Below are 26,248 nucleotides of genomic sequence, written 5' to 3' on the forward strand. Positions count from 1 at the left end.
CCCCTAGCATACCAAAGTGGGGAGCTCTTAGAAAAGAAGCCGGAGATTAAAGGTGATGAATTGGTGTGGTAGGTTTGTATGCTGGAATATGCAGGTCTGCAAGCTGGGATCACAGTAAATGCATTACAAAATGCAGGAGATGGTGAAGAACTCCAAAGGTTCAAGGAAACTGTACAGACAAAATGACAAGTTTATAGAAGGCAGATGGGGAAAAGCCCCTTCTCCTTAGACAAGAGCAGTGGTATGGCGTGCAGATGTGTTGCATCTTTTAAGTCCAATTGCCAGAATAAGAGCACGTGCTGGGGCTAATGGTACAGTGATCATTCTCTTTGCTGCTGTACAGCAAGGACTGCATTCTCCAGATGCTCACTGAGGCAAGCAGGGCCAGACAGAGGTATTTTGGTGCCCAGGGCAGGCTACTAATTCGGCAGCCCCCCAACCCAAACACTCCCAAAACTTGCCCACAAAAACTGAGCTGAAAACTGCAACAAGCCCAACTGTATTATGCAGTTCAATAATGGAAAAAAAAGAAACATCATCATTCCACACAAAACATCAAGTAATAAAATCAAGAGATATTAACAATTATTCATATTATTAAAACCATACTAATAAAAAGAATGTCAAAACAGCTGCATAGAATATCTAGTAATTAAAAACTCACAGAAATTTGTTCTAATATTTCACAAACCATAAAATGTTGCAAAACAGCATCCAAAAATGAAAATTAATAAGAATTAAAAAATCTCCCATTCACCGTACCTGGAATCTTTTGATTTCCAGTCACCCTGAGATTGCTGTGAATGCGGGGAGCCGCACAAACTTTATTCTTTCTCACACATACACACTTACACATATACATTCTTTCATACACTCCCTTACATGCTCACATACACACACACACTCCCTCTCTCCCCCTCACACACATATTCCCTCTCTCCCCTTCACACACATGCGCACACACACTGCCTCTTTTTCCCTCACACACACAGGCTCACTGTTACGCGTGCTGCCCGCAGCAGCCCCGCGGTGCGGCCCTCTCACCTTTTCAGACGGACTTCAGCTCCTGGCTCCTCTTCACTGGCGGCGGTGGGCCGCCAGCTCGGACCTCAGGTTCCCTCCAGTGCCTCCGGCCCTGCCACACTACCCAGTGTTGCCAGCCAAGATATCCCTGTTTTTTGGGCTTCTCCGCGTGGCCAGTGGAGAGACGCCGCCATCAGCGCTGCGCCCCTTCCTAGGCGCACGCACATCATCAGTTCTTTTAAAGGGCCCGCGGCGGGAATCTGGCCGCAGACCCAGATGCTGACGTCAGACTCTTCAGCGTATAAAAGCTCAGGCCTCGCTCCATAGCGTTGCCTTTGCATCAGGTCTCCTCGTACTCGTTACTGATCCGAGAATCGTTCCTTCATGTGTTCCTGTTTCCCTGTGGTTCCCGGTTCCTGTTCTCCTTGTTCCTGTTTCATCTATGTATTGGACTGACTCTTTGGATTTGACCACCGCTACGCCTGACTATTCTTCAGCCTCTCTCCAGCCCCGGACCTTTGCTACTCCTGACCAAGCCTGCCTTCTCCATGCTCTGACCATCGCCTTGATTGACCACGCCTGCCTTCTCCGTGCATTGCCTTGATTGACTACACCTGCCTTCTCCGTGTCCTGACCCTTGCTTTGAACGACTACGCTACAGACTTTCCTGTGTCCAGAATTTTATGTTACTTGCCACAACTTCCACTTGCTACCGGCTCTGATCCTCGCCTGTCAGTGACATCTTCCCTCACCTATCCTCTGGACATGGACTTACAAGGCTCAGGCCTTCTTTTGCTTGAGCGCCTTCAGTTACTCATTGTTCCTTCGGCGCCTGAATTCTAGTACTGAATCCTGTCCAGGATAGGACAGATGTCTCTGGGCTGAATCACCTTCCATCTCTAGCTAACTTCAAGGCCCATCTAAGTCCTGCCAGCCCCGGCACCCAAAGGTTCAACCCGAGGGGAACGAGGGCTGGTATAGGTGAACCTCCAGTGGCCTCCAGCTTCAGCCCACTCCACCTGCTGACGGTGGGGACCCATAGGTCCTTGCCTATAGGTTGCATCAACCCCACCTCAGCCCAAGGTCCACTTCCGACGCACAACACTCGTTCTCTCATACACATGTAGGCTTTCATACACACGCAGGCTCACTCTCTCAACCACATGAAGGCTCTCTTTCTTACACAAGCAGGCTCTCTCTCATATATGCACACATATTTGTGCTCACTTTCTCATATACAAATGCAGACTTTCACACAAACATGCAGTCTCTCTCTCTCTCTCTTTCTCATACCAGTGAAGAAGCCAGAACTGATTTTTTTGGATGGACTCAAGGTTAACATGGGTGGGGCAGTATTAGTTGCACTCTTATCGATAAATAATGCTTTACAGTGCACTGTGCACCTGACAATAGATTTCTAAGTAGTCTGCAACAGCCATCATGCATCATGAGTGAACCTTAAAAATGTAACTCACTTATTTAAAGCACTTATCAACAGTAAAAATTCCTTAACAACATGTTATTTTATATTCATATTTATTGCAGTTTATAAACACACAAGTATAATATGTAAAAAGCAAACAAAGAACATATAACAGAAACATCAGATCCAATCACATAATAAAACAAATATCCATGTATTTTTCAGGAATCTTCTCTCCAAAAAGGAAGAGATCATCAAAACAACAATAAAATAGCAAGAATCATAAGAATCATAAGAATAGGTGCAGAGCAGAATTAGGTCAGTTCACATTATAACCGAACATGCAAAAAAAAAAACCAAACTATATATATTTTTTATTTGTTTATTTATTTATTATTCTCCCATACACACACACACACAAATATTTTTTTTCACAAATTCTGGTGTCATCGCTGCGAAATAAAATCCCTTCACTGTCAAATATTTTGTGAAGTAACACAAAGACCTGCAAAAAAAAACCAAAAAAAAGATACCTAGAACCTTGCCGTACCACACAATCACAGCAATAATTCTCAGAACTTAAACAGCAACCTTATCTATGAAAAGGCAGCAATAAAAATATTACACCAACCCTGGAACAGTAATATACCACCTACTAATCAAACAGAACAACCTGGACTGCTACAAATCTCTGCAGAGAAACTACACTTCAGTCACACATAAGCAGAACATAAACTAACCCTTACCTAATACAGAAATAGAAATGTGTAGACAAAACAAAAATATAAAGCCTAAGAAACTAGACTGAACAGTGAAACTTTAAAGAAAGAGCAAAATACAAAAAAATAAGACATTCACATTCCCAAAGATGGCATATCGCAATTGCTATAAACTCAAAATATATATATATTTTTTTACTTTTGATATCTGATCTTATTTTTCCAATCGTTTGGTCCCGGTCTCTTTTTTCCACTTTCCTCTTGTTGATCTTTTCCTAATTCCTTTATCAGGGTCTCTCTTTTCTTTCTGTTTCTTCACTCTCCTCCCATCTTCTTCCCTTCCTCCCTCCCACACACACTACTTCTCTCACAAGCTGTCTTATACCCACACATTCTCTCACACACACACAAAGCTCTTGCAAGCTCTTCCATACATACATACAAACTCACATACTCTTACACACACAAGCTCTCTCTCATGATGTCCCATACACACACATACACACACACAAGCTCTCACTCACATGCTCTCTCATATACACACAAACAAGCTCTCATTCTTACATGCTCTCCCATACACACATGCACAAGCTCTCACTCTCATATGCTCTCCTATACACAAGCTCCCAATGCTCTCTCCCATACATACATATACACAGGCTCTCATATGTTATTACATGCTCTCCCATACACATACATAAGCTCTCAAATGCTCTCCCACATACACATTTAAGCCTTCACATGCTCTCCCACACACACACTTCCTCTCTCCCATACACATCTGCTGGCCTCTCCAGAACATCTTTGATGTTCCTTACTTCGGCCATATACAAGCCTGTGGCCTTCTGGGGTCTTCAGCTGCCGACAGGATGGGCTCCGCTGTTGACTCAGTGGTCTCCTGCCATCTTTATCTGCCAGCAGGGCTCCACCAGTGTCCCTGCGGTCTCCTGAAATCTTCAGCTGCCGGTGGGTTGGGCTCCACCAGGCGGCTCCACAGCATATTCCATCTTTCACCACCGGATCTTCCACACTGGAGGGAGGCAATCAGCGCCCTATTGGCTGGTGCCCCAGGATTACATTTAGGTTGACCTGCCCTTTAATCAGGCCCTGCTGGCAAGATTGCATTTTCAAATGTTCACTCATTTATGAATTAACCAAGTGGTACTGCACACTTCAGATGTTCAATCTTTTATGAATTAACATCATGATTGCAATCTGCAAATGTTCACTCTATTATGGATTAACCCGGCAGAATTGCCCTCTCCAAATGTTCATTACAGAGCAGCCCAGCAGGACTGTACTCTCCATATGTTCACACCATTATGGGTTAACCCAGCAGGATTGCACTCCCTAGATGTTCACTCTTATGGAAATATGTTACATTATGAAATATGCTTCAGAACTAGAGAACATTGTCCTGGATGTAAGATACCCTCTCAAAGTCCCTAACCCTGCACAGCTCTTTCATATCTGCATTGCTCAGGACTCACTGCCACTGCTGCAATACACTGAGCCACTCATCAACACAGAGCTGGCATTTTCCTTAGGCTAACTAAGCAGAAACCTAGAGTGCCAAACATTGGAGGGGAGGGGAGCAAATGCCACCAGTACCAGACCCCAGGCCAGTGCACAGCACATCCCACAAGTAGCCAAAAAAGAGGAAAATTCTCTTTTTCCTCTTTTTTGGCTACTTGTGGGAAGGGCCCCACCAGCAGCACTGGGGCTGCTGGTGGGGCCCTTCCCGCCAGCAGCCAAAGAAGAGGCATAGGGCCCAGTGCTACCAGCAGACCCCATCCTGCCAGCGGCCAAAGAGGAGGAAAAGGCCAGAGGTCACCGGAAGAGTGACCTGGCAAGTACCCAAACACTAAGAAGATCCCATTCTACTGATGCCAGTAATAGCAGAGGCCATTCCCTAAGTAGACTTGATTAATAGCAGTTAATGGACTTCTCCTAAGAAAATTGACAAGAACATAAGAAATGGCCATACTCTCATCACCCCAGTCTTTTTCGTCTCTTTCTGCAGTGCCAGCACCCTCTCTCTCGCTCCACTCAAACCTTGCCAAAGAAGAGAAATGGTGAGGTTTGAGTGGAGAGAGAGAGAGAGAGAGAGAGGGTCCTGGCACTGCAGAAAGAGACGAAAAAGACTGGGGTGATGAGAGTATGGCAATTTCTTATGTTCTTGTCAATTTTCTTAGGAGAAGTCCATTAACTGCTATTAATCAGGTTGACTTAGAGAATGGCCTCTGCTATTAATTGCATCAGTAGCATGGGATCTGCTTAGTGTTTGGGTAATTGCCAGGTACTTGTGGCCTGGTTTGGCCTCTGTTGGAAACAAGATGCTGAGCTTGATGGACCCTTGGTCTGACCCAGCAAGGCAATTTCTTATGTTCTTATATAGGCATGGAACAAAGAGGAGAAAGGAGAATGTTTTGAGAGGGAGGGAAGAAGTGATACTTGTCAAGGGAAAAGAGAAGGAATGCTGGCCATTATGGGCAGGAGATAAAAAAGAAAGAATACTGGGCAGAAGGTAAAAGGAAGAGATCAAAGGGTGCTGTGCCAAAGCCAGTGCCACCAAAGATGAGGCACTGTCCTGGAGATGCTGCCAGTATATAAGTCTTGGAGGGGGGAGGGGCGCGAAAGAGCAAAGGTTCACCTAGGGAGCCTTGCACCAGTCCTGATGCTACATAATTGCATACTTTTGCCATGATTGTCACTATTATCTTGGCAAAGTACCCATTGAGGTGGTTCATATTTTATGAAGTGAAAGTAGCCTTTTGTCTAAGATCCAAGAGCTAGCTCTAAGCTAAGGATAGTCTCTTCTTGACCAAGGCTAAGAACCTGTGCAATATGAGGCAGAGGGATAATGCCCTGCCACCCAGCACAGACCACTGCCAAAATGGAAGGATTAAACCTCTTGCCTAAAAATAAACGCCCATACCATGCCAGATAACAAAACATAATCCCAAGCACAAGAGAAAAATCTAATCAATAGGGTGGCCAACTCTCCTGTATCGGCAGGGGGGCTCATTTTTGTGAAAAATGGCCATTTTATTTGCTTCATTTTGCCAAAAAGAAAAGCAAAAATTTCATCCAGTTTCATGCATTTCCATGGGGTTTTATGATATGTCTTATTCTCACTCACACATGTTCCAAAATGTCCTTCAACATAGCTTCTGCAAATTGATCACCATTCTAGACAGTCCAGTACTCTTGTGAATCTAGAGGTCTTTCCAGAGAAAGTCTAATAGAATTCTAATAGAATTTCTCCTGAACTCTGTTCAGCCCAGAGCCGGTTATGGCTCTGGGCTGAACAGAGTTCAGGAGAAAGGGCTCTGGGACATCTCTCCCTACAAGGCTTGTTATTTAGCCTATTTGTACCCCAGAATAAACTACAAGTTGCAGAATAAAGTCTCCAAAAAGGTAGTTCCCAAAATAACCTGGTCTGCAAGTTGCTGAGGCGGGAGAGAAAAGAAAAGCATAGACCCTAAAATGGCAGCAACGAACAAGGGAGAAAAAATACTGGCGGCAATATTGGAAGAGGTACTCCTCCAAATATCAAATAGCATGTCGGTGGCGTTAGATGAATGTTTAATCAAGATTCCGTCTGCTATGGTCGATCTTAAAGGCAACCTGGAGGGGCAGTCGAAATGATTAGACCATGCGGAACACTGCATAACTGCTCAAGATGATAAGACTGATGGAGCCGGAGCGCCAAATCGCCGAGTTAAATGGAAAGAAATGCGATACTCAGTGTGCCTTGAGGAGCAAGAAAATCATAATAAGCACAATAATCTGAAAATTATTGGCTTGCCAGAAGCACTGTGCAAAGAGGAATTATATGAGTTCCTTGAAAAGTGACTCCCTGACTGCTTAAGCCTGGAGATTCTGGATTATCGCCTTCAGTGTGAGCGCATACATCGGGTTGGGCCACCGCGTGCAAGGGACAATAAACCCAGGCCTGTCATGGCGCACATTCTGAACTGGTCACACAAGATTAATCTACTGCGTGCTTACCAGTAGCATGCAGAAGTGGAGTACCAGGGAAATAAAATCCTGTTTTTCAATGACTTCTCAGTTCAAATGGCTGTGCAGCAGAGAGAGATGTCGACGGTCTGCTCAGAATTGCATCGTAGGGGGATCCACATTGCACTGCTATTCCTGGCTAAGCTTTGAGTGCATTTCAACAATAAGATGCTGTTTTTTTTCTACTAAGGCAGAGGCTGCAACATTTCTGTCCACCTCGGAAAAGGAAAAGGAGGGGGGTGACAGTATCAGGATGGGGAAAAAGCTTAGGGCCTGAACATAAATGGAGCTGCAAGTGGCCTGCACAAGAAGCTTGAATGGTGCAGAATACAAAAAGCTGCAAAGCAGGAATGTTTGGGGCAGCATACGCGTCTGCAGCAAACTATTTGCTCTGTTTAAGTTGTATGTGTTGCTGTTGATAACTTTCAGTATGTTTATAATGGGACAGAATGTTAAATGGTTAATTAATCCAGAGGATACAAATGGCATAAATCTAGTGGCCGTAAAAATCTGTTGGGCCATTCTATCTAAAATGTTGCGATAGATATATATGGGTATTGAATTAAGTGGATTTTGGGACAAGGCTTTACATACCAGGTTCAAGATTCTCAAAGAAGGGAGAGGATATTTGATGAGACACCCTCCCCAGAGGAAGAAATAAATAAAAGGAAACTGGGGGGGGGGGGGGCTAGTTTTTAGGAGCAGGAGGGGTGCTATGGCTATGAGTTCAGGAGATATGGTAGTGTGTAGGAATGGAGATGAATGGAGATGAATGGAGCTATGGATGGACGGGGGAGTAGGGCATTGGGGGTGCATGTGTGGAAACAGGAAGTACGTTTGTGTGGGGGACCAAAACCTGAAATCTCGGAGTGACTAGGGAATTCTGGAGGTCTAGACTGGGGGGGCCTCTGGAGAATAGGATTTCTTTTGCCATGCTCTGAAAGGGGCAGTGGCGTTTTTCTTCTGCTTATGTCTGGTCATGGCAAGGGTTAAAATAACCACATTGAATGTAATCGGGAGCCATTCACCGGTAAAATGTAAAAAAATCAAGAGGCTGAATTCTCAGATTGTATTCCTACAGGAGACACACCTGAGAGATGAAGAGCACAAGAAATTAAAAAGAGTACGGGGGAGCATTAATGTTTATACTCCTCCTTTCTAACAGAAAGTGAAGTGTTGCAATCCTTATACATAAGCAATTACCTTTTCAGGTCGAATGCCAGCTTCAAGATAAGGGCAGTATGTCATTGCTGTGGGTACTCTGCATCAACAAAGTGATTCTCTATAATCTTTACATGCCAAATGTATATTCATGATTTCTTTATAAATCTGGTAGGCATATTACTTTGCAAGCCTGCTAAGGATCCTGATTGGATGGATGAAGGACTGGGCGTTAATTATTTGTGCAGGGAGTTGGGTCTGCTAGATATTTGGAGGGTTCTTCACCCAGGGGAGCATTCTATACTGTCTATTCCAACCCTCACAAATCCTAGTCCAGATTGGATTATCTATCGGTGTCTGAGGTATTTATTTATTTATAATTTTTATTATATAAAATATAAGGTATTGTTCCCTTGGGCGAAGGAGGCCACAAGAGGCTCCACATCTCTATCTGACCATGCTCCGGTTTCTGTGGGAGTGAAGTAAGGTGGCTTTCAGCATTTCCCTTTCTCGTGGTGGATGAGTCCAGAACTCCGTTTGGTCAAATCTTTTCAAGTGTATTTAAAGGAGATGGAAAGAGTATTTGTAGACCAATTCATTCCCAGAAATCTCGACGTCTCTGTTTTGGGAGGCAGGTAAGACAGTAATGCACGGTCACATAATTGCTTATGTGGCAAGAACAAACAGAATTTGAAACACTGATATTTTGAATTTAACAAAAACATTGAAAACTGTTCAATCTCAGCATATGATTGATTTGTCTGAATTATCCAAATCTAGAGTAGACCAAGGGTGTGCTGCCTTGAAACACCTCTTACATCAGAAGGCAGTGAAGTCTCTAAGAATTTTGCAATACCAGTTATACTGATTTGGCAATAAGCCGAGTAAGCTCCTGGCCAACCTGGTATGAATAGGTGGTCAGAGATCATGTATAGCGGGGGTGCTAGAGATAGAATGGAGAGACAAACATCTGTTTTCCAATGTTACAGAGAGGTTTTTAGGGGTCCTTGCCCTTTTTAGGTAAAACAACAATTACAGACTTTCATACAAGGTGGTAAGTTACCCGAAGGTACGAGTTTGTTATAAAATTTAGTCAATACAAGGACGTCCACCCCTGCAGCTTTCCCAAGCTTCAGCCCCTGGATGACCAAAAATATCACCGCATCTCGAATCAGTGAATTGAGTTTTCTCTCCATCTCCTGGGAAAATCGGTAAAAAAAAAGTCTCAGTATTCTCATCAACGGTTCTTTGCTGGAACCTTTTATCTGCAATGCGGAGTTCACCAGGGGTGTCCACTTTCCCCTCTCCTGGGAATCAAACACATCTTGCAGCTGTAAGAGGATGATAGGCCGGCTGGTCTCTCTTCTGCTGTGCTTTGTCAAACATTTCAAATTCCTCCCAGGCAGTTTTTTGCATACCTTCAAGCACAACATTACTTGGGTTGCTTTAAATGGGAGGACAACATTTTTCGGATGGAGGTCTACTTTGCTCATGAGCTTCAGCAAAATTCTATTTCAAAATGGCATAAATTATGTAAAAAGCACCTACAGGACCAACATCTTGCTGCTTACTGGAACACGGCTCTGGAGGATGATATTTCCAAGGAATCCATGTCCAAGTATTTTAAAATGCTATATTCCAATGCTACTGATTCTAGCCTGAGGGAAATGAAATTTAAGCTACTCCATCATGCCTTCATAGATGACGTCAAGAGATGTCGAATAAGAATAGCGTCAGCACACATGATAAATCCATAACGGCGGCAATGATAATAGTAGTGCACAGCACAAATGCAAATTTTTGGAAGGGGTGGGATCAGGGAGGCGTTTGGGCAGGATTTATGAAAATGAGGGGCAATATCGCATGGTTTTAACACCAGAAATAACTATACCTTTTTTCCTGGCGTTAAGCTGTGCATTATGCCTGAAATGGCTGTAATGCAATTCACAGAGGGGTAGATTTTACAAATTTGCGCACACTCATACATTTGTTCGCGCACCAGGTGCAAACAAGAGTACGTGGGATTTTAATAGATACGCGCGTAGCTGCGCGTATCTGATAAAATACAGGATTGGCGCACGCAAGGCTGTGCAAAATTGGCAGCCTGTGCGCGCCGAGCCACGCAGCCTGCCTCTGTTCAGTTCCACCCCCCCGCACTTCCCCTCCCTTCCCCTACCTAACCCACCCCCCCAGCCCTACCTAAACTGGCGCGCAATTCCCAGGCCCGGGAGCCGTTTCGGAGGCCTCGGCCACATCCCCGAAACACCCCTGGGCCGGAACCATGCCCACAGCCCCGGCCCCAAATGATGCACCGCCGCGACACACCGCCCCGGGGCTTGCGCACGCTGCCGAGTCTACTCAACATAGACTCGGCACGAGCAGGTTTTTGGGGGGTACGCACGTATCTTACGCGTGTACCCCTTTGAAAATCTGGCCCAATAAGTTTTTAGAAGTGTATTTTAGCCATTTCTGGGCTGGGGGCGGGGAGAGAGAGCCTCTGGGGAAACCCTCACAGTGTGCAACTATTTATATCTCTATAAGAGGGCCATCTAATAGGTCAAGGTGAGGTGTTGGGGGTGGTTTAGGGTTTAGGGGCCAGTTTCACATGTAGAGTGAGACATACGAACAGCCCAGTACACGTCGGTGAAGATTTGACATTATTTGGAGTACTTTTATCTCACCCTAGCTTGATGGCACCCTGTTATAGAGTCCATCGAGCTAGGGTGAGAGAACATAGTAGAAATGGCATCTTTGTGAGACTTTCCTCACTCCAAATGTCGTCAAATCTTCACCAAGGTGCACTGTGCTGTTCGTATGTCTCACTCTACATGACAAATTGGCCCCTAAACCACCACCAACACCTCACCTCGACCTATTAGATGGCCCTCCTATAGAGATATAAATACTTGACTACTATGATGGCCTTGTAGAATCGTGGGCGTTATCCATGTGTTATTAATGCATTTTGATGAATCTAGGGGATACTTTGGTCTAAAATTTGGCTGTGATCCATGGATTAGCCTAACTCAGCTTTTCAGGCATATTTTGGAGCATAAAATTCTAGGCTTATACATGAGTATGTATAGTACTTTGAATATTTTAGTGTCATCTGTAAATTTAAATCACTTGCAGACATGCCAATACTTTTTTCAAAATCCCTCCTTCAGTTGTGACTGAATCATCACTTTTGTACATTCTTTTTTGCCATTTAATAAGCCCTGAAACTTGATTATTCAATATGAAAGCATCCTTATTTTTCGGTGTAATATTTTTCCAGAGAATGTTGAAACTGCTTCACTGATATCCGTTTTGTTTCTGTAATCACTGCTGCCAGGATTACATTTAGGAAACGAAGGATAGTGTTTCAAGCTTCCGCTAGCAAAACTGAAATGTATCCCCAATATTCTCAATTTGTTCATGTTCATTTCATAGGCAAGAACCCGACCCAGGTCTTCTGTTCACCTATAGTGGGCTGTTTCAAAGAGTAATCTTAAAAAAAATATTTGCACATCTACTAGTCTTATTAATGAGAAAACAATCCATTAGCGACTGATCTAACGTAATCTCCATTCCAACGTTATAGCGGGGGGGCCACGCAAATGCTGGTGAGAATTACGTTGAAGTGGATACTGTTGCCGTGCTGCCGTGTAAAGCACAGAAATGGGGGCTCTCTAGCGACGGATATTAGAATGAAGATTAGATGATTAGAGAATATGCAAACACTTCTTTCAGAGTTGGCCTGTATAGCAAATACAAGACCTGTGCTGGCTCTCCGCTTGAGTAATTTCTAATCTGTTTAATTAAATGCACTTTTTAAAATTACAGCACATGTACATATTCCGAAGCTACCTGGTTATAGCTCTGGCTTTACCACTTTCTACAGCTCAGTGAATCAGTCCAGATATGTGAAAGAGTTATGCATGATACAACTTCATGCAACATATTATAACATTTGATAGTGAGTTTTCTCTTTCGGGCATCACTAATATGATAGCAAAAAATGTGTACGGCACAGAAAAAATAAGATACTTTTAAGGCTGTACAAAATTAGTTATACTTTTTGATTTTCCACATTTTTTCAGGGATTGAATTATTGTAAGTCTTTAAAATGTCTTTTGTGGACTTTGACCAAAGAGCTAGACAGACAAATAGTTAAAGATGTCCTTAAAGCAGAAATTGCTTTACTTGAATCTTGGGGGAACGTGGACTGAGACACGAGAATATAACAGAAGTCTGGGACATAAAAAAGTGCTGCTTACATTGGTGCTGCTGCTGCAGAGTTTATTGAAAATTACCTCATGCAAGGTTTCTAATTAAATTCTAAAGAGAAACAAAGTCCCAGACTGCTGGCTAATTCAATTAATTGTTTCAGTTGGGGTTCTGCAGTGCCACTGGGCCAGGAGCTCTGGAAAGGGCCGGATAGCTGCCTGGCAAGTAGCCAGCTGTCACAAGAACTGCTCCCGTAAGGCCTAATTAATTTGCTGGCGAGGAGTGGGTGAGACATGGGGAGAGGGCTGCGAACAGGGAAGAGTGCTGGGGCAGCTTGGTTCCTTTTAATAGGAAGACAATAGTTTTAATGTGGAAAGTTTTATCATCTATTTTATGTTTTTACAGTGCTATGGACTATACTTTTTTTTTTTAATATGCCATACGCCGTTTTATATGAGTGTCTGTTTTCCCAGCCCGCGCTGACAGCCACCTCTCCTGTGTGCCCGATGCCAAGGAGGAGCTAGAGATGCATAATTTTCCCCTAGCACCTCCTTTTTAGCGCAACCCCTCATTTAAATATTGCATCGCGTGCCCAGGAGAGGAGGCTGGGCACGCCTATTTTCTATGCACAAATATTGCATTGGTCCCTCAGTTTGTGAAAAGGATACGACAAAAAGAAGTAGTAGTAGTACTTACTGGGACATTTTGTTTTGGTGCATGGAATATCCCAAAGTGACTGTCACGAACGACATGTCAGCACCTACCATATTTCATTGGAAAACACCTGAAACAGTGTCAGGAATCCCCAAAAGTCCACGTCAGAAACCAAACTCTCTTGATGTGGCAATATTTTTATGCAAGTGCATAGTTTAAAAACTTAATAATAAATAGATGCACTTATATACTACAGCATTTAAGGTATTTATAATGCTACGTCGCAAGAGAAAGCTCATGGCATTCTGTATAACATTCGAAAGGGACCTGATGGCATTTCAGTTAGCGTGTGCTAACATTTTTAGCATGCACTAAAATAAAAACAAACAATACGAAACAAAAAGCCCCCAGTGAAACAAAAAACAAATCATTTTTTGCCAACTCACCTCTACTAAACAAAACGTTTCGCGAGGACAGGATAATTACTATTATATTCCATAAGGATTCTGAACAATTACTTATTTCTTAAATTGAGAAATAGGAGAATGCCTGGGATATCACACCCAGAGAGGTGGGAAAAACACAAGCAAAGCTACTGAAGGCGATGGCAGAGGGTCTGAACTGTCACAGCGGTGAGGGGCAACTGGGCACTGGCTACTCCAAAACACCCTTAACTTGCCAACCACCACTACCTTTGGAGGATTCTTTTTTTGGGGAGCCTGGAAATGTACTCCTTTCCTTTTGGGCTTTCGGCTGGTATCAGACACCAGGAACCTTTACTCGCAACCATCCAGGATTTTTCCTTTATTTTATATGCCTTCTCAACTCACCTACCCAGTCACTAAAGTGACAGTCCTCGGACAGGAGGCATCAGGGCTCCTTCTGCAACCCTGCAAATCATGGGCCCTAAATCTGGCCACCAGGTTTCGCCATTGCATAGAGCAGCAGTTACTACCGTAAGCAATTGGATGGACCATTTGGTCTTTATCTACCATTATTAACTATCAGGCCGATACAGTACAGTGCGCTCCAACGGAGCGCACTGTACTGCCATTGGACGCGCGTTTTCCCTTACCCCTTATTCAGTAAGGGGCGGAAAATGCGCGTCCAACCCGCCGAACCTAATAGCGCCCTATTAGGTATTCGCGGGCGATTCAGAAAGTAAAATGTGCAGCCAAGCCGCACATTTTACTTTCAGAAATTAACGCCTATCCAAAGGTAGGCGCTAATTTCTTCCGACACCAGGAAAGTGCACAGAAAAGCAGTAAAAACTGCTTTTCTGTGCACCCTCCGACTTAATATCATGGCGATATTAAGTTGGAGGTCCCGAAGAGTTAAAAACGTTTAAAAAAAAGAAAAAAAAATTGGAAGTCGGCCAGCGGCTGTCGGGTCGAAATCCGGATGCTCAATTTTGCCAGCGTCCGGTTTCCGAGCCCGTGGCTGTCAGCAGGCTCGAGAACCAACGCCGGCAAAATTGAGTGTCGGCTGTCAAACCCGCTGACAGCCACCGCTCCTTTTGCCCGTTTCTACCGCCGGGCCTCATTTAAATACTGTATCGCCCTATTTTGTCATAGATTACACAACACACTTATTTATAAGTGTAGAATGTTTACTTAAGTCTGAGAATAAGCAATAAAAGCATACAAGATTAGAGTTTGCATTAAGGAATATACACAAAAATACTTCCCACATTGAAAATAGTTCAGTGTGAGCCTGATATATCTTTGGAAATCTGGGAACACAGTGCCGGGAAACCAGCAACAGCTCATCAGGCACTTCATAAACCACTGGTAATGTCCAAAAGTTTTTCCTCTGGGCTATTCTTTATCTGATTTCAAACAGTTAGCTGAAAGTGGGTCTTTTTATGTTGATTCTGCTAGTTTCAGCTTTTCTCTGGGCTATTCCCATGTGTTCTTGAGGCTCCAACTGTCTGTTCTTATCACATCAGCAAGCAGTTAGGTGTGGCCAAGTCGCTACTGTCCTGTTTTCCACTGAAATCAGCACATTTAGCCTCCTGAGTAACTGCTCTTTAATATATCTGATCCCATGACTTGTTTTTTGATACAGTCAGGCTAAGAAAAATGGCATATTTATTCTCAAAACTTAGACCTTATAGAAATAATTACACTAATAATATCAGCGATTCTCTACTTCAATACTTTCTATTGCGGTACAATATTCTTCTTCACGTAAGCTAACTAGCTGCTTAAAATAATTTCCCACAGCATATATCCTGTAGGCACATAAGTGTACCCGCAGGGAGTCAGGGGAGGGATTTGCATTTAGGCGCATACTTCTACATTTACAAAAATATCCATGCAAAAATTCCCCCTTCCCTCCCACCAAAAAAACTCTGTGCATAGACTAGCAGATGTAAAGCATGCAGGTTTTTCGCCTTCTAATTCGAAGGGGCTGTTAGTCTGCACGCACCTGTTACACGCTGAGGTAGATCTTCAAAAAATACGCACGCGCGAACAAAAGTACACCAGATTTTATATGATACGCGTGTAGCCGCGCGTATCTTATAAAATACGGGGTCGGCGCGCGCAAGGCTGCGCAAAATCAGCAGCCTGCGCACGCCAAGCCACGCAGCCTGCCTCCGTTCCCTCCGAGGCCACTCCGAAATCGGAGCGGCCTCGGAGGGAACTTTCCTTCCGTGTCCCCCCACCTTCCCCTCCCTTCCCCTATCTACCCCACCCCCCAGCCATACCTAAATCCCCCCCCTACCTTTGTTGGGCAAGTTACGCCTGCTTGAAGCAGGCATAACTTGCGCGCGCCGCCCCGGCATAGGCCGCAGTGCCGGGGGACTCGGGACCACCCTCCTGGCCCGCCCCCGAACCGTCGCCATGCCCCTGGACCCGCCCCGGACTGCCCCTGCCCCAGACACGCCCCCTCCCGCCCCTTTTAGGAAGCCCCGGGACTTACGTGCGTCCCGGGGCTTTGCGTGCGCCGGCGGCCTATGCAAAATAGGCGCGCTGGCGCGCAAGTGCCCTGCACGCGTAAATCCTCCTGGATTTACGCGCGTAGGGGTTTTAAAATCTACCCCACAGATTTTACCTCTAACTTTCAAAGAAATGTTTATGCACATAAAAACTGAAAAATGCTGAGGGAGTATAGTTCCCCCTCCTCTGTGCTCAAGTAACACGCAGGAAGTGCCACCTGCCCATAATAGTGCATAACTTCCTCATGCCAACTTAACACACCAACTTTTGAAACTCCAAAAGCCTGCATGCCAAGTCTGCCCCAACTCCGCCCCCACACACGTACCACGCGCATGCATAAAAGTACACATGCAATTGGGTCTCACCATCATCCTTATGTCTCTTTTCTTAGAGATCCCAGTTTCAATTCTTTTACACAGACTTTTACTTTTTTTTTGGTACAAAATGTATGCTCTTTGTATAATTGCATCCCTGCATTCAGCTGGTGGCAGCACCTCAGCAACCCCCAGCCTCCTTCAATTCACAGCGATGGGAATGATTTCCATTACCTTTCAACCCTAACCACCTGCTCAGGAATGAAATGAAGAGAGTCAGCATGGGAATGCAAATCGGAGGGGGAGCATACAGCTAGCGTCAAGCCTTTGCCTGCTGGTGCTTTCCAAATGAGCTGAGCTCCCAGCTCTTGGGATTAAAGCCAGCATTTAGCACCTCTTTTGCTGTTCTCACCTCCCTGATAAATCTAATTGTTAAAATAATCCGCCAACAGCTGGAGCACATCTGAAGCAGCAGGGCTGGACAAATATTTAGAAAACAGGTGCCAGCCAAAATGTTTTAGGAGTCAGGGGATTTCTCTCTCATTTTTCCACCTCTTTTCTTGTTATCTTGGAGATTCTTTTTGCATTTTTTTTTTATCTTACTTCTTTACATTTTGCTTTTTGTTGCATCTCCTCCCCTTTTCCCAGCTCTCTTTGCTTCTCCCTTCTGACACTCTTCTCCTTCCCCTACACTCTCACCTCTTCCCCCCAGCCCTCCAGAAGGGATTTAGGGATAGGGGGCAGCTCCGGGCTGTGGTGTCTCAGCCTGGACCGGGCCTACAACACTGGTGGCATCTTCTCTGCCTGGGGCCAATGCCAGCTGCCATGTTTTAGATGCCTGAGTAACTTGTTGCTCAGAATTTTCGAGCACCGTGAAGCAGGGATCTATATGGTCGCAAAAAAAAACCAAAAACAAACCAAACCTCATGTTGACCGACCTCTCTGGATGCTTCTTAAATTGCTCCAGTAAGAAGTTTCACAGCCAGAAAGGACTCTGTTCCCTCAGCAACCAAAGTGCACTAAGAGCTGTCAATCACATTTAATTCAGATCTTTTCACGTGCTGGGAACTGTACATACCACACTACAATTCTGACAAATATAAAATTAGCCCGCATTTACCAAGACTATACAACCGATTATGACTGATGGAAATAATACCAGGTCTCATCTAATGTAAGGCTGTTTCAGACCTGGGGAGACTGACTCGCTTACCTTAAAGAGGGCTCTCTACTGCTGAGATTGAACAAAAGAGCAATCAGTGATATCACCAAACCTCGCTTGCCTACATCACTGCCATTAAAAGCCAAGGCTGCTGCCAGCAGGATCTCACAGTTCACTTAAAACTAAAGTCCAGCCAGCACATCAGGGATGGGAGCTCCCTTAAAATGCTGCATTTCTTACCTGTTTGACTCATTCTTAGGGCCATGCTGCAAGCACCTATAACTCTGACCTGCAGATAGGGAGGAGCACTATGATTCCCAGACATTCTGCACGGAAAGAATGGGATAAAGGGCATTTACCCGTTGCTGGTCCAAGATCCAAGCTGGTTTCATTCACTTCTCCGTCTTCCCATAAGTATGGGGGGGATTGCAGTATCAGTGCTTCCTCGTTCTCCTGGCTGGAGAAGCCGGATCCCTGGAAGGCCTGAAGGAGGCTGGGTATGGCCTCGGACTCCCTGGTCCCCGCATTTGGCTGCTCTGCAGATTCTAGGACCTCCAAGTGAGACACTGGGAATTCCACTAACGAAGCTGAAGTCAGGCCTTCTGCAGTGGATTCCTCCGTTGCGACGGGGTAAAGACAGAGGGACCCTTGAAGGAGAGAAAACAGAAGACGCATTAATGCTTGTCAGCAATAGTAATCAAGAGCTCTCAAACATCCCCCAGAAATCATTCCCTTGTACAAACACATGGAAATATTCTCATGAGGAAGATTTTAAAATTATAATGATCAGACCCATCCCCCCCCCCCCCCATATATTATTAAATTAAAAAAAAAATTTTTTTTTGCATATTCCTATAAACACAAATACTCCTAGACTCAGACAAAATGTTCTGATCAGCAGAATATTCTGAAAACCCACTAAGAATGTAAAAAAACTGCTCTTAGACATGGAATGCGATCAGAGCCATAGCTGGCCTATGGCCTATGGCCGATAAGCATCATCCTCTAGGGGGCGCCATCACGAGAAAACTACCTGATTCCAGCCTCCTCTTCCCTCCCCACCCCCCAGTAAATAGCAACGTGACCTGCGGAGCTCGAAAACTCGATCTCCTCCTCCTTCCTCCCGCCGTTCGAATAAAGAACAGCACAGCTCTCACTCCTGACTCCCCCCTGCCCCGCCTCGACAATGAAGTGTAGTGCTGCCCATAGGGCAGCAAAAAAATAAATAAATAAATAATCGGTCTTCTTCTCCTCTGCCTCCCCGCCCTGGTAATGCCAAGCAGCGTGGCCCCAGGGACGCAAAAACCATTGGTCTTTTCCTCCCTTTCCCTGCAGCGAAAAGTAGCATAGTTGGCAGGGCCTCAAGGAGCAGCAATAGACAGAAGCAGTGGGGCCCGCACAATGCCAAGAAACATTGGCCTCCCTCCCCATGCTTCAGCAGATCTGGAGGCTAGATGAGAGAGTCTATGAGTGTGTGTGTGTGTGTGTTTGATTGAGCATGTGAGAGAGAGCCAATGTGTGTGTGTGTGTGTGTGTATGATTGAGGATGTGAGAGAGTTATGAGCATGTGTGTCTGATTGAACAAGTGAGAGAGAGCCTGTGTGTGTGTGTATTATTGAGCATGTGAGAGAGAAGTATGAGCGTGTGTGAGTTTGACTGAGCATGTGAGAGAGGTATGAGCTTGTGAGAGATAGCCTGTGTGTGTGTGTATGACTGAGCATGTGAGAGAGAGGTATGAGTGTGTGTGTGTGTGAGTGTTTGTGTGTGTGTGTGACTGAGCATATGAGAGAATGAATGAGCATCTGTATGTTTGTGTATAGTTGCACATAAGAGAATAAATAAGTGTGTATGTGTATATGATTAGTATGCGTGAGAGAGAGCATATGAGTGTCTGTGAATGACTGAGTCTGTGTCAGAGTATGAGCTTGTATGTGTATATGATTTATCATGTGACAAGAGATTGAACGAGTATATGAATGTGTGTGTGTGTGTGTGTGTGTGTGATTGTGAGAGAGAGAGAGAGTGAACGAGCATGTGTATGTGTGTATACAGTTAAGCATGAGAGAGCAATCAAGTGTGTATATGTAGGCATGTGTGAGAGCATGTGTGAGAGAAAGCATGGAGAAAGTTTGTATGCAACAACTTCCTCTTCTCTCCCTGTTAATCCATGACAATCTCAGGTCATCTGGAAATGAAAATTTCCCAGGTATGGACAGCAGGGGATTTTGTTTTATCCTTATTACTTTTAATTATGGGGTTATATTTGATGTATCAACTGTTTTGAAAATTGTTATTAATGTTTGGAAATGGATTAAGATATGAGTTTTTAATTATTGGATGTCTCTATCCATCAGTTGTTTTGAAATATTTAAAATTTTTATTAGTATGGTTTTACTGTTTACAATTTATGTTTCTTGATTTTATTGTTTGATGTTTTATGAGGAATGGTGATATTTCTGTTTTTCCATAGTTGCACTGCATACAGTCTGGCTTGTTGTGTCTTCCAGTTCAGTTTTCGTTTGCAGTTTTCTATTTATACTTTACAGTCTCTCTATTAGGAATTTGGTGAGGGTCTGTCTGTGTTTGACATGTGTGAACAAGGTGAGGTGCTCAGCTAGCTTGTAGTTTTTGTGTGGGAATCTATAACCGCCTGGTTTGTTCTATTTTCTTAATAGGAGGTGTTTGGTGTTTAAGGCCTGGTATAATATTTGCAATGTTGCTTTTTCATAGGTAGGATTGAATGCTGGCAGTTAGTGCTGTCTTGGTATGGGAGGTTTAGTATATTGTAATTGTAATTCCATTTACTCGTGGCTTTCTGAGGCCCAAGCTTACACCTAACATGCGCTACCATAGGCCTAATACCATATAAGTTCCAAGTTCCTTTTTTCTTTCATTTATTTTAAGAACATAAGAACATAAGAAATTGCCATGCTGGGTCAGACCAAGGGTCCATCAAGCCCAGCAACCTGTTTCCAACATAGGCCAAAGCAGGCCACAAGAACCTGGCAATTACCCAAACACTAAGAAGATTGCATGCTACTGATGCAATTAATAGCAGTGGCTATTCCCTAAGTAAACTTGATTAATAGCAGTTAATGGACTTCTCCAAGAACTTATCCAATCCTTTTTTGAACTCAGCTATACTAACTGCACTAACCAAATCCTCTGGCAACAAATTCCAGAGCTTTATTGTGCGCTGAGTGAAAAAGAATTTTCTCCGATTAGCCTTGGTTTTCTAGTTAGCACCACAGCAATGCATGTAAATAAAATATAGATGTTGTTGTAAGTGATGGGGTACATATTCAAAAGCCATTAGACGGATAATGGGAAAGTTATCCGTCTAAATGGCTTAGCCGCATATTTAAAAGGCTTATCCAGCTAAATTCCAGCCGGAAAAGTTGGGGGCGTTCCTGGGGTGGGAGGTAGGCATTCCAGGGAAGAGCAGAGATAGCCAGTTAACGCGCCATAGGGCAGATCTATATTTAGTCTGATACCACATATCTGGCTAACTCTAAATTATCTGGGCATATTCAGCGGAATATCCCCATCAAGTTAGGCGGATATGTGTATCCGGCTAACTTAACTAGCCGCTCAGCAGCTGAATATTTACCCCGATATTTTTGGTTCAGAATGGTCTTTTTCATATAAAATCTGAATAATCTTTAATTGTGTGTGGGGAGGGCATGACTGGGAGTTGGGGGTGACACTTAATGGTTGGATTGAGGTCCCATGACTGCAGGGTTCTGAAGGGAACCCTGGAGTATGACCCCCCCAGCCCAGGACAGACACTGTAATGACTGGATTAAAGAAAGTTGAGGGGGAAAAAATGATCCCCGGGAGTTGTGAATGAAGGCTCCTGGCACCAGGATCTCTCTACTGGTTCTGATTGAGTTGGAAGCCCAAAGGAGCCAGAGCATACTGCTGTGTGAAAATAAAACTCAAAACCCCCTTTCATTTAACAGTCTCCCAGCTCGTAGTGTCGTGTTTTCTGCTAGGGATGAGGGCACACTTTTTCACTTGGCCACAGATGCCACGGCTCTGAATACGATTATAATAAGAGATCAATATTCAGAAAGCGGGTAGGTTATCCAAATAAAAGTTATATGCGTAACTTACACAGATATTCAGTGACACTTATCGAGATTAAGCCTCTGCCGAATATACCCTAAAAGGTTACACACATAAAACTTTAACCGGATAATTTTAGGACAGGTATATTTCTGACCAGACTTACACTCGAGTCTAGCCAGGCAGGGTTCAATATCTGTGCATCTTAGCTAAATAGTTTAGCCCCATCCCTGGAATGCCCCCACTTTTATCTGGAGAAATCTCATGAGCCCGACTTTGAGCACCTCAGCAAGAGGAAAGATGTGCATCTTGCTTTTGTCCTACAAAAGTTAGCCAGACAAAGCCTTTGAATGTTGACCTCACAGTTTTTAGAAGCCCATCAGATCATTAAAATTTTCTGGAACGTGAAGGCTTCCACCAGTTCCTCCCCCTCTACTCTGGATCCTCTGATATCCTGCAGCTCTTGCGTTTGGCAGCGTGCCGGATGTCTCCGCAAACTGCCATGCTCATCCCAACATCGCCAGTGCCCGGGCCCCTCTCTTCTGGCAGCCACCACCTCTGCTGGCGTGGCAGGACACCGCTCGAAACCGCCGCTCCTCAGCCCAACCCAGCAACATTTAAAGGGCCCACGGTGGGAAAAAGCCACAGTGTCCTTGGATGACGTCAGCTCCAGCTGCCCTATGAAAGGGCTCCTTGGACATTTCCACTTCGCCTCAGCAACGGATCTCCTACGCATTCGGTGTAGTGTGGGTTGTTGCTTTGTTCCTGGTTCCTGTGCTTCTGGCCCTTGCCTCGTCCCACCAGCTCAGCCTTGCCTTATCTCCTTGCCTCCAGTTGGACTGACTTCTGCCTAGACACTGACTTCTGCCTAGACACTGACCATTCTCATTTGCCATCTGCCTCTGACCCTTGCCTGGACACTGACTATCCTTGCAGTCGGCCCTGGATTGACACCTATGCCATTGCCACAAAGACTCTCGCCCAAGGGGAAAGGGGTTGGAATAGTTGGAGCTCTTAACCAGTCTCTTCCTCGCGTAGCTCCGCCAGCTGTCGCTGAGAGACTGCAGATTCAGCCAACGGGGAAGGCCCTATCTCACCACAGCAGCAAGGGTCCACAGATCTTACATCAGTTTATTGCCGTGCTCATGCTGATCCTTCAGCACTGTGGCCATGATAAGGAAGATTTCCCTGCACTGCTCCAAGACCATAGAGATGTTAGCCTCTGATCCAAAAGGATGAAAGACACAGATGACATCTGTTAACACTTGGGAGAAAGCTAGGACAGACAGGACTGGACAGGTACCTTTTTTTGCTTTTCACAGTATGAATGGGGTGAACAATTTGGCTTCTTCCAGTTCTACTGATAGCCCTGAAGTTACTGAAATCTCCTGTAACGAGTGTACCACGGCTTCCTCCACCCAATTTACAATCTTTGTGATTGTGTGGCTACACTGATGTATGCCATTCTCAGAGTGACATTTCTTGTGCCAGTCCTCAGCCCAACTTTCATCTGTGACATTGCCAGATAACGGGATCAATACTGAAAGCAGCTATTCCAGTTAAGCCCTGGTCTTAGCAGGAGAAATTATGGGATTTAAAATCCTGCTGGTCTGACCACCCATAACATAACTGGTTAGTTTTGTATCCGACTACAATGTTAGCCAGCTGTTTTAGGAGCTGGGCAGGGCCAGTTATCCAGCTAAGGTAGCCAGATACATGCTGATTTTCAGCATAAGAACATAAGAAATTGCCATGCTGGGTCAGACCAGGGGTCCATCAAGCCCAGCATCCTGTTTCCAACAGAGGCCAAACCAGGCCACAAGAACCCGGCAATTACCCAAACACTAAGAAGATCCCATGCTACTGATGCAATTAATAGCAGTGGCTATTCCCTAAGTAAACTTGATTAATAGCAGTTAATGGACTTCTCCAAGAACTTATCCAAATCTTTTTTGAACCCAGCCTCACTAAATGCACTAACCACATCCTCTGGCAACAAATTCCAGTGCTTAATTGTTTGTTGAGTGAAAAAGAATTTTCTCCGATTATTTTAAATGTGCCACATGCTAACTTCATGGAATGCCCCCTAGTCCTTCTATTATCTGAAAGTGTAAATAACCGATTCACATCTACTCGTTCAAGACCTCTCATTATCTTAAGGACCTCTATCATATCCCCCCTCAGCCATCTCTTCTCCAAGCTGAACAGGCCTAACCTCTTCAGTCTTTCCTCATAGGGAAGCTGTTACATCCCCTTTATCATTTTGGTTGCCCTTCTCTGTACCTTCTCCATCGCAACTGTATCTTTTTTGAGATGCTGCAACCAGAATTGTACACAGTATTCAAGGTATGGTCTCACCATGGAGCGATATAGAGGCATTATGACATTTACCGTTTTATTAACCATTCGCTTCCTAATAATTCCTAACATTCTGTTTGCTTTTTTGACTGCTGCAGCACACTGAGCCGACAATTTTAAAGTATTATCCACTATGATGCCTAGATCTTTTTCCTTGGTGGTAGCTCCTAATATGGAACCTAACATCGTGTAACTACAGCAAGGGTTATTTTTTTCCTATGTGCAACACCTTGCACTTGTCCAACTGACATAGCCGAAAAACTTTAGTACATAACTGAGTTTATTCAGCAGTGCTGAATATCCCTGCAAAGTCAGCCAGATAAGTTTAGCCAGCTAACTTTGCTAGACAGCTGTCAGTTGAAATTGGACCCCTTAGTATTCCCAAACTCCTCCATCTGTAATCTTTCGTTAGCTTCACAAAAGTATCAACTTCGCCCAACTACTTGGTTGGTTTTCCTGTAACCAAAAGACATTCATCTTGTATTCATAATCCAGTAAAAAGGCACATTCACACTAACTCCGCATTCAAATTTACAACTAAGGAACACACGGTAGCCAGCAGATCTTTCATCTACACAGAGGCAAAACTCAAACCAGAACATAGATGAGGAAAAAAAAAACCTGCCAGTAACTTCCCACACACGACTCTTCTATAAGCACAAAGCGAGGAGAATGTGTTGACAGATGTGGGCTTTCACCACTTGGTGAATAATAATTTCTGCTCTCAGCTGCCCTCGTCCTTAACTATACCGAGAGGAGAGGGCAAAATCTGGCCTCTACGTCTTTATTAGATCACTAAAAAAAAAAATCTATTTTAATATATTCAGAGTAGTGTTATCAGCCAGATATTAAATTCTAGACTGGTATCCCATAATGCTGCCAGGCAGTAACTAGGGAAAGGGGTAGGGGAGTCTGCAAGTGGTTTGCACTGCAGTGAAATGAGCATCTCCTCATCCTGTTACCAGGAAGGCAATTCTCAAAGTAATTTACCAGGTAGACTGGCCGTCTGAATCCCACCCACCCTCCATCCTGCACATATGGTCTTAGCCGGATCCAGGGAAAGAAAGACTTCCTGGCAGGATCAGAAAAACACACTCAGCAACCTGCGTGTGATTTTCCATAGGAATTTCCTCTGCAGGAAAGGCCACTGTAGAGTCCGCGTGTCCTCCATACTCTTTTGCCTGTGACAGCTGGGTTCAGAGTCTGGGCCCAGCTGAGCCTTATGCTGGTCGAGGCTGGGGATGCAATGGAAGCGGCATTCACACACCCCCTTGGAGGACAGCACCCCTGGCTGTCGCTCTCCAGGACACAGCACACCGGTACTGGGCTCTGAAGGAAGCCGTGGTTCCATCCTCTCAGCCAAGGACCACTGCAGCCACAGCCAGGCATCAAGGGGTATAAGGAGAGACACGGAAAAAAAAAAATCTCCACATGTGTGAATAAAGGTTCACAGTGCTCAAGAAGGTCACTTGTGTTAGATGGGCCAACTCTGATAAGTAGAAAGGTGCCAGGCAAAAAAACAAAACAAAACAAAACAAAATTTTAAAGTGGTATTGGATAGGGAACTTGTTCCTGCTTTTGCCCCAGCTGCATCAATCCTTTGGATGCTGAGGACTGGCTGTAATTTCAGAGTCCTTAGCACACTCTGCAGGGGTTACAGGATGTGACAACCACTTCAGTCTGGGTAAAAGCCAGCAGCAATCAGACCAGATGCAACCTCTGATGCGCCCACAGTCAGCTCTGCAGATGCATGGAGGACTTCAACTGACACGCTCGGGTCAAGCCCAAAGAGAGAACAGGATTTACAGCAGATCTGGTGAATTTAATTCTGAGGAGCAAAAAGCTAGGAAGGGGTTCCAGCAGGTGAAGCCTTACCGCATGCACCTCAGGGATAAACCTTGGCGTGACCTTAGGCTGCGTGATGCGAGTTAAAAAATGCCTATAACAGGCTTTAGCAGTTCATCTCACCCGCTGAGGGCCCCCCCCCCCAGCCTTCTCCATGTACGTGTCATTTTTTTTAACCTCTGAAGGGCTACAAAACCTCAGCATGCAGGAAGGCGAATTAACAGCTGTCACTCAGGCACAAGCATGAATCCTGCTGGAGATGTGACCAGGCAGTGCCAGCCCACGAGCGACTGCCTGAGCACAATACCTGCAGTACCCCAGCCCACCAAGCTCCCGTTTCCATGCCA

At 44.7% G+C, this 26,248-nt stretch overlaps 1 protein-coding gene across 1 annotated transcript in view; it reads right to left on the reverse strand.

Moving 5' to 3' along the window:
• The window catches only part of PODXL2 (podocalyxin like 2), a 100,041-nt gene that overhangs the window by 29,251 nt on the left and 44,542 nt on the right, over positions 1 to 26,248 (reverse strand). The window contains 1 exon segment of the mRNA XM_029601316.1: positions 17,990 to 18,277. Coding sequence (XP_029457176.1) covers positions 17,990 to 18,277 — 288 coding nt within the window.

Source organism: Rhinatrema bivittatum, chromosome 4 (assembly GCF_901001135.1).
Source record: "Rhinatrema bivittatum chromosome 4, aRhiBiv1.1, whole genome shotgun sequence".
NCBI classification, from domain to species: domain Eukaryota; kingdom Metazoa; phylum Chordata; class Amphibia; order Gymnophiona; family Rhinatrematidae; genus Rhinatrema; species Rhinatrema bivittatum.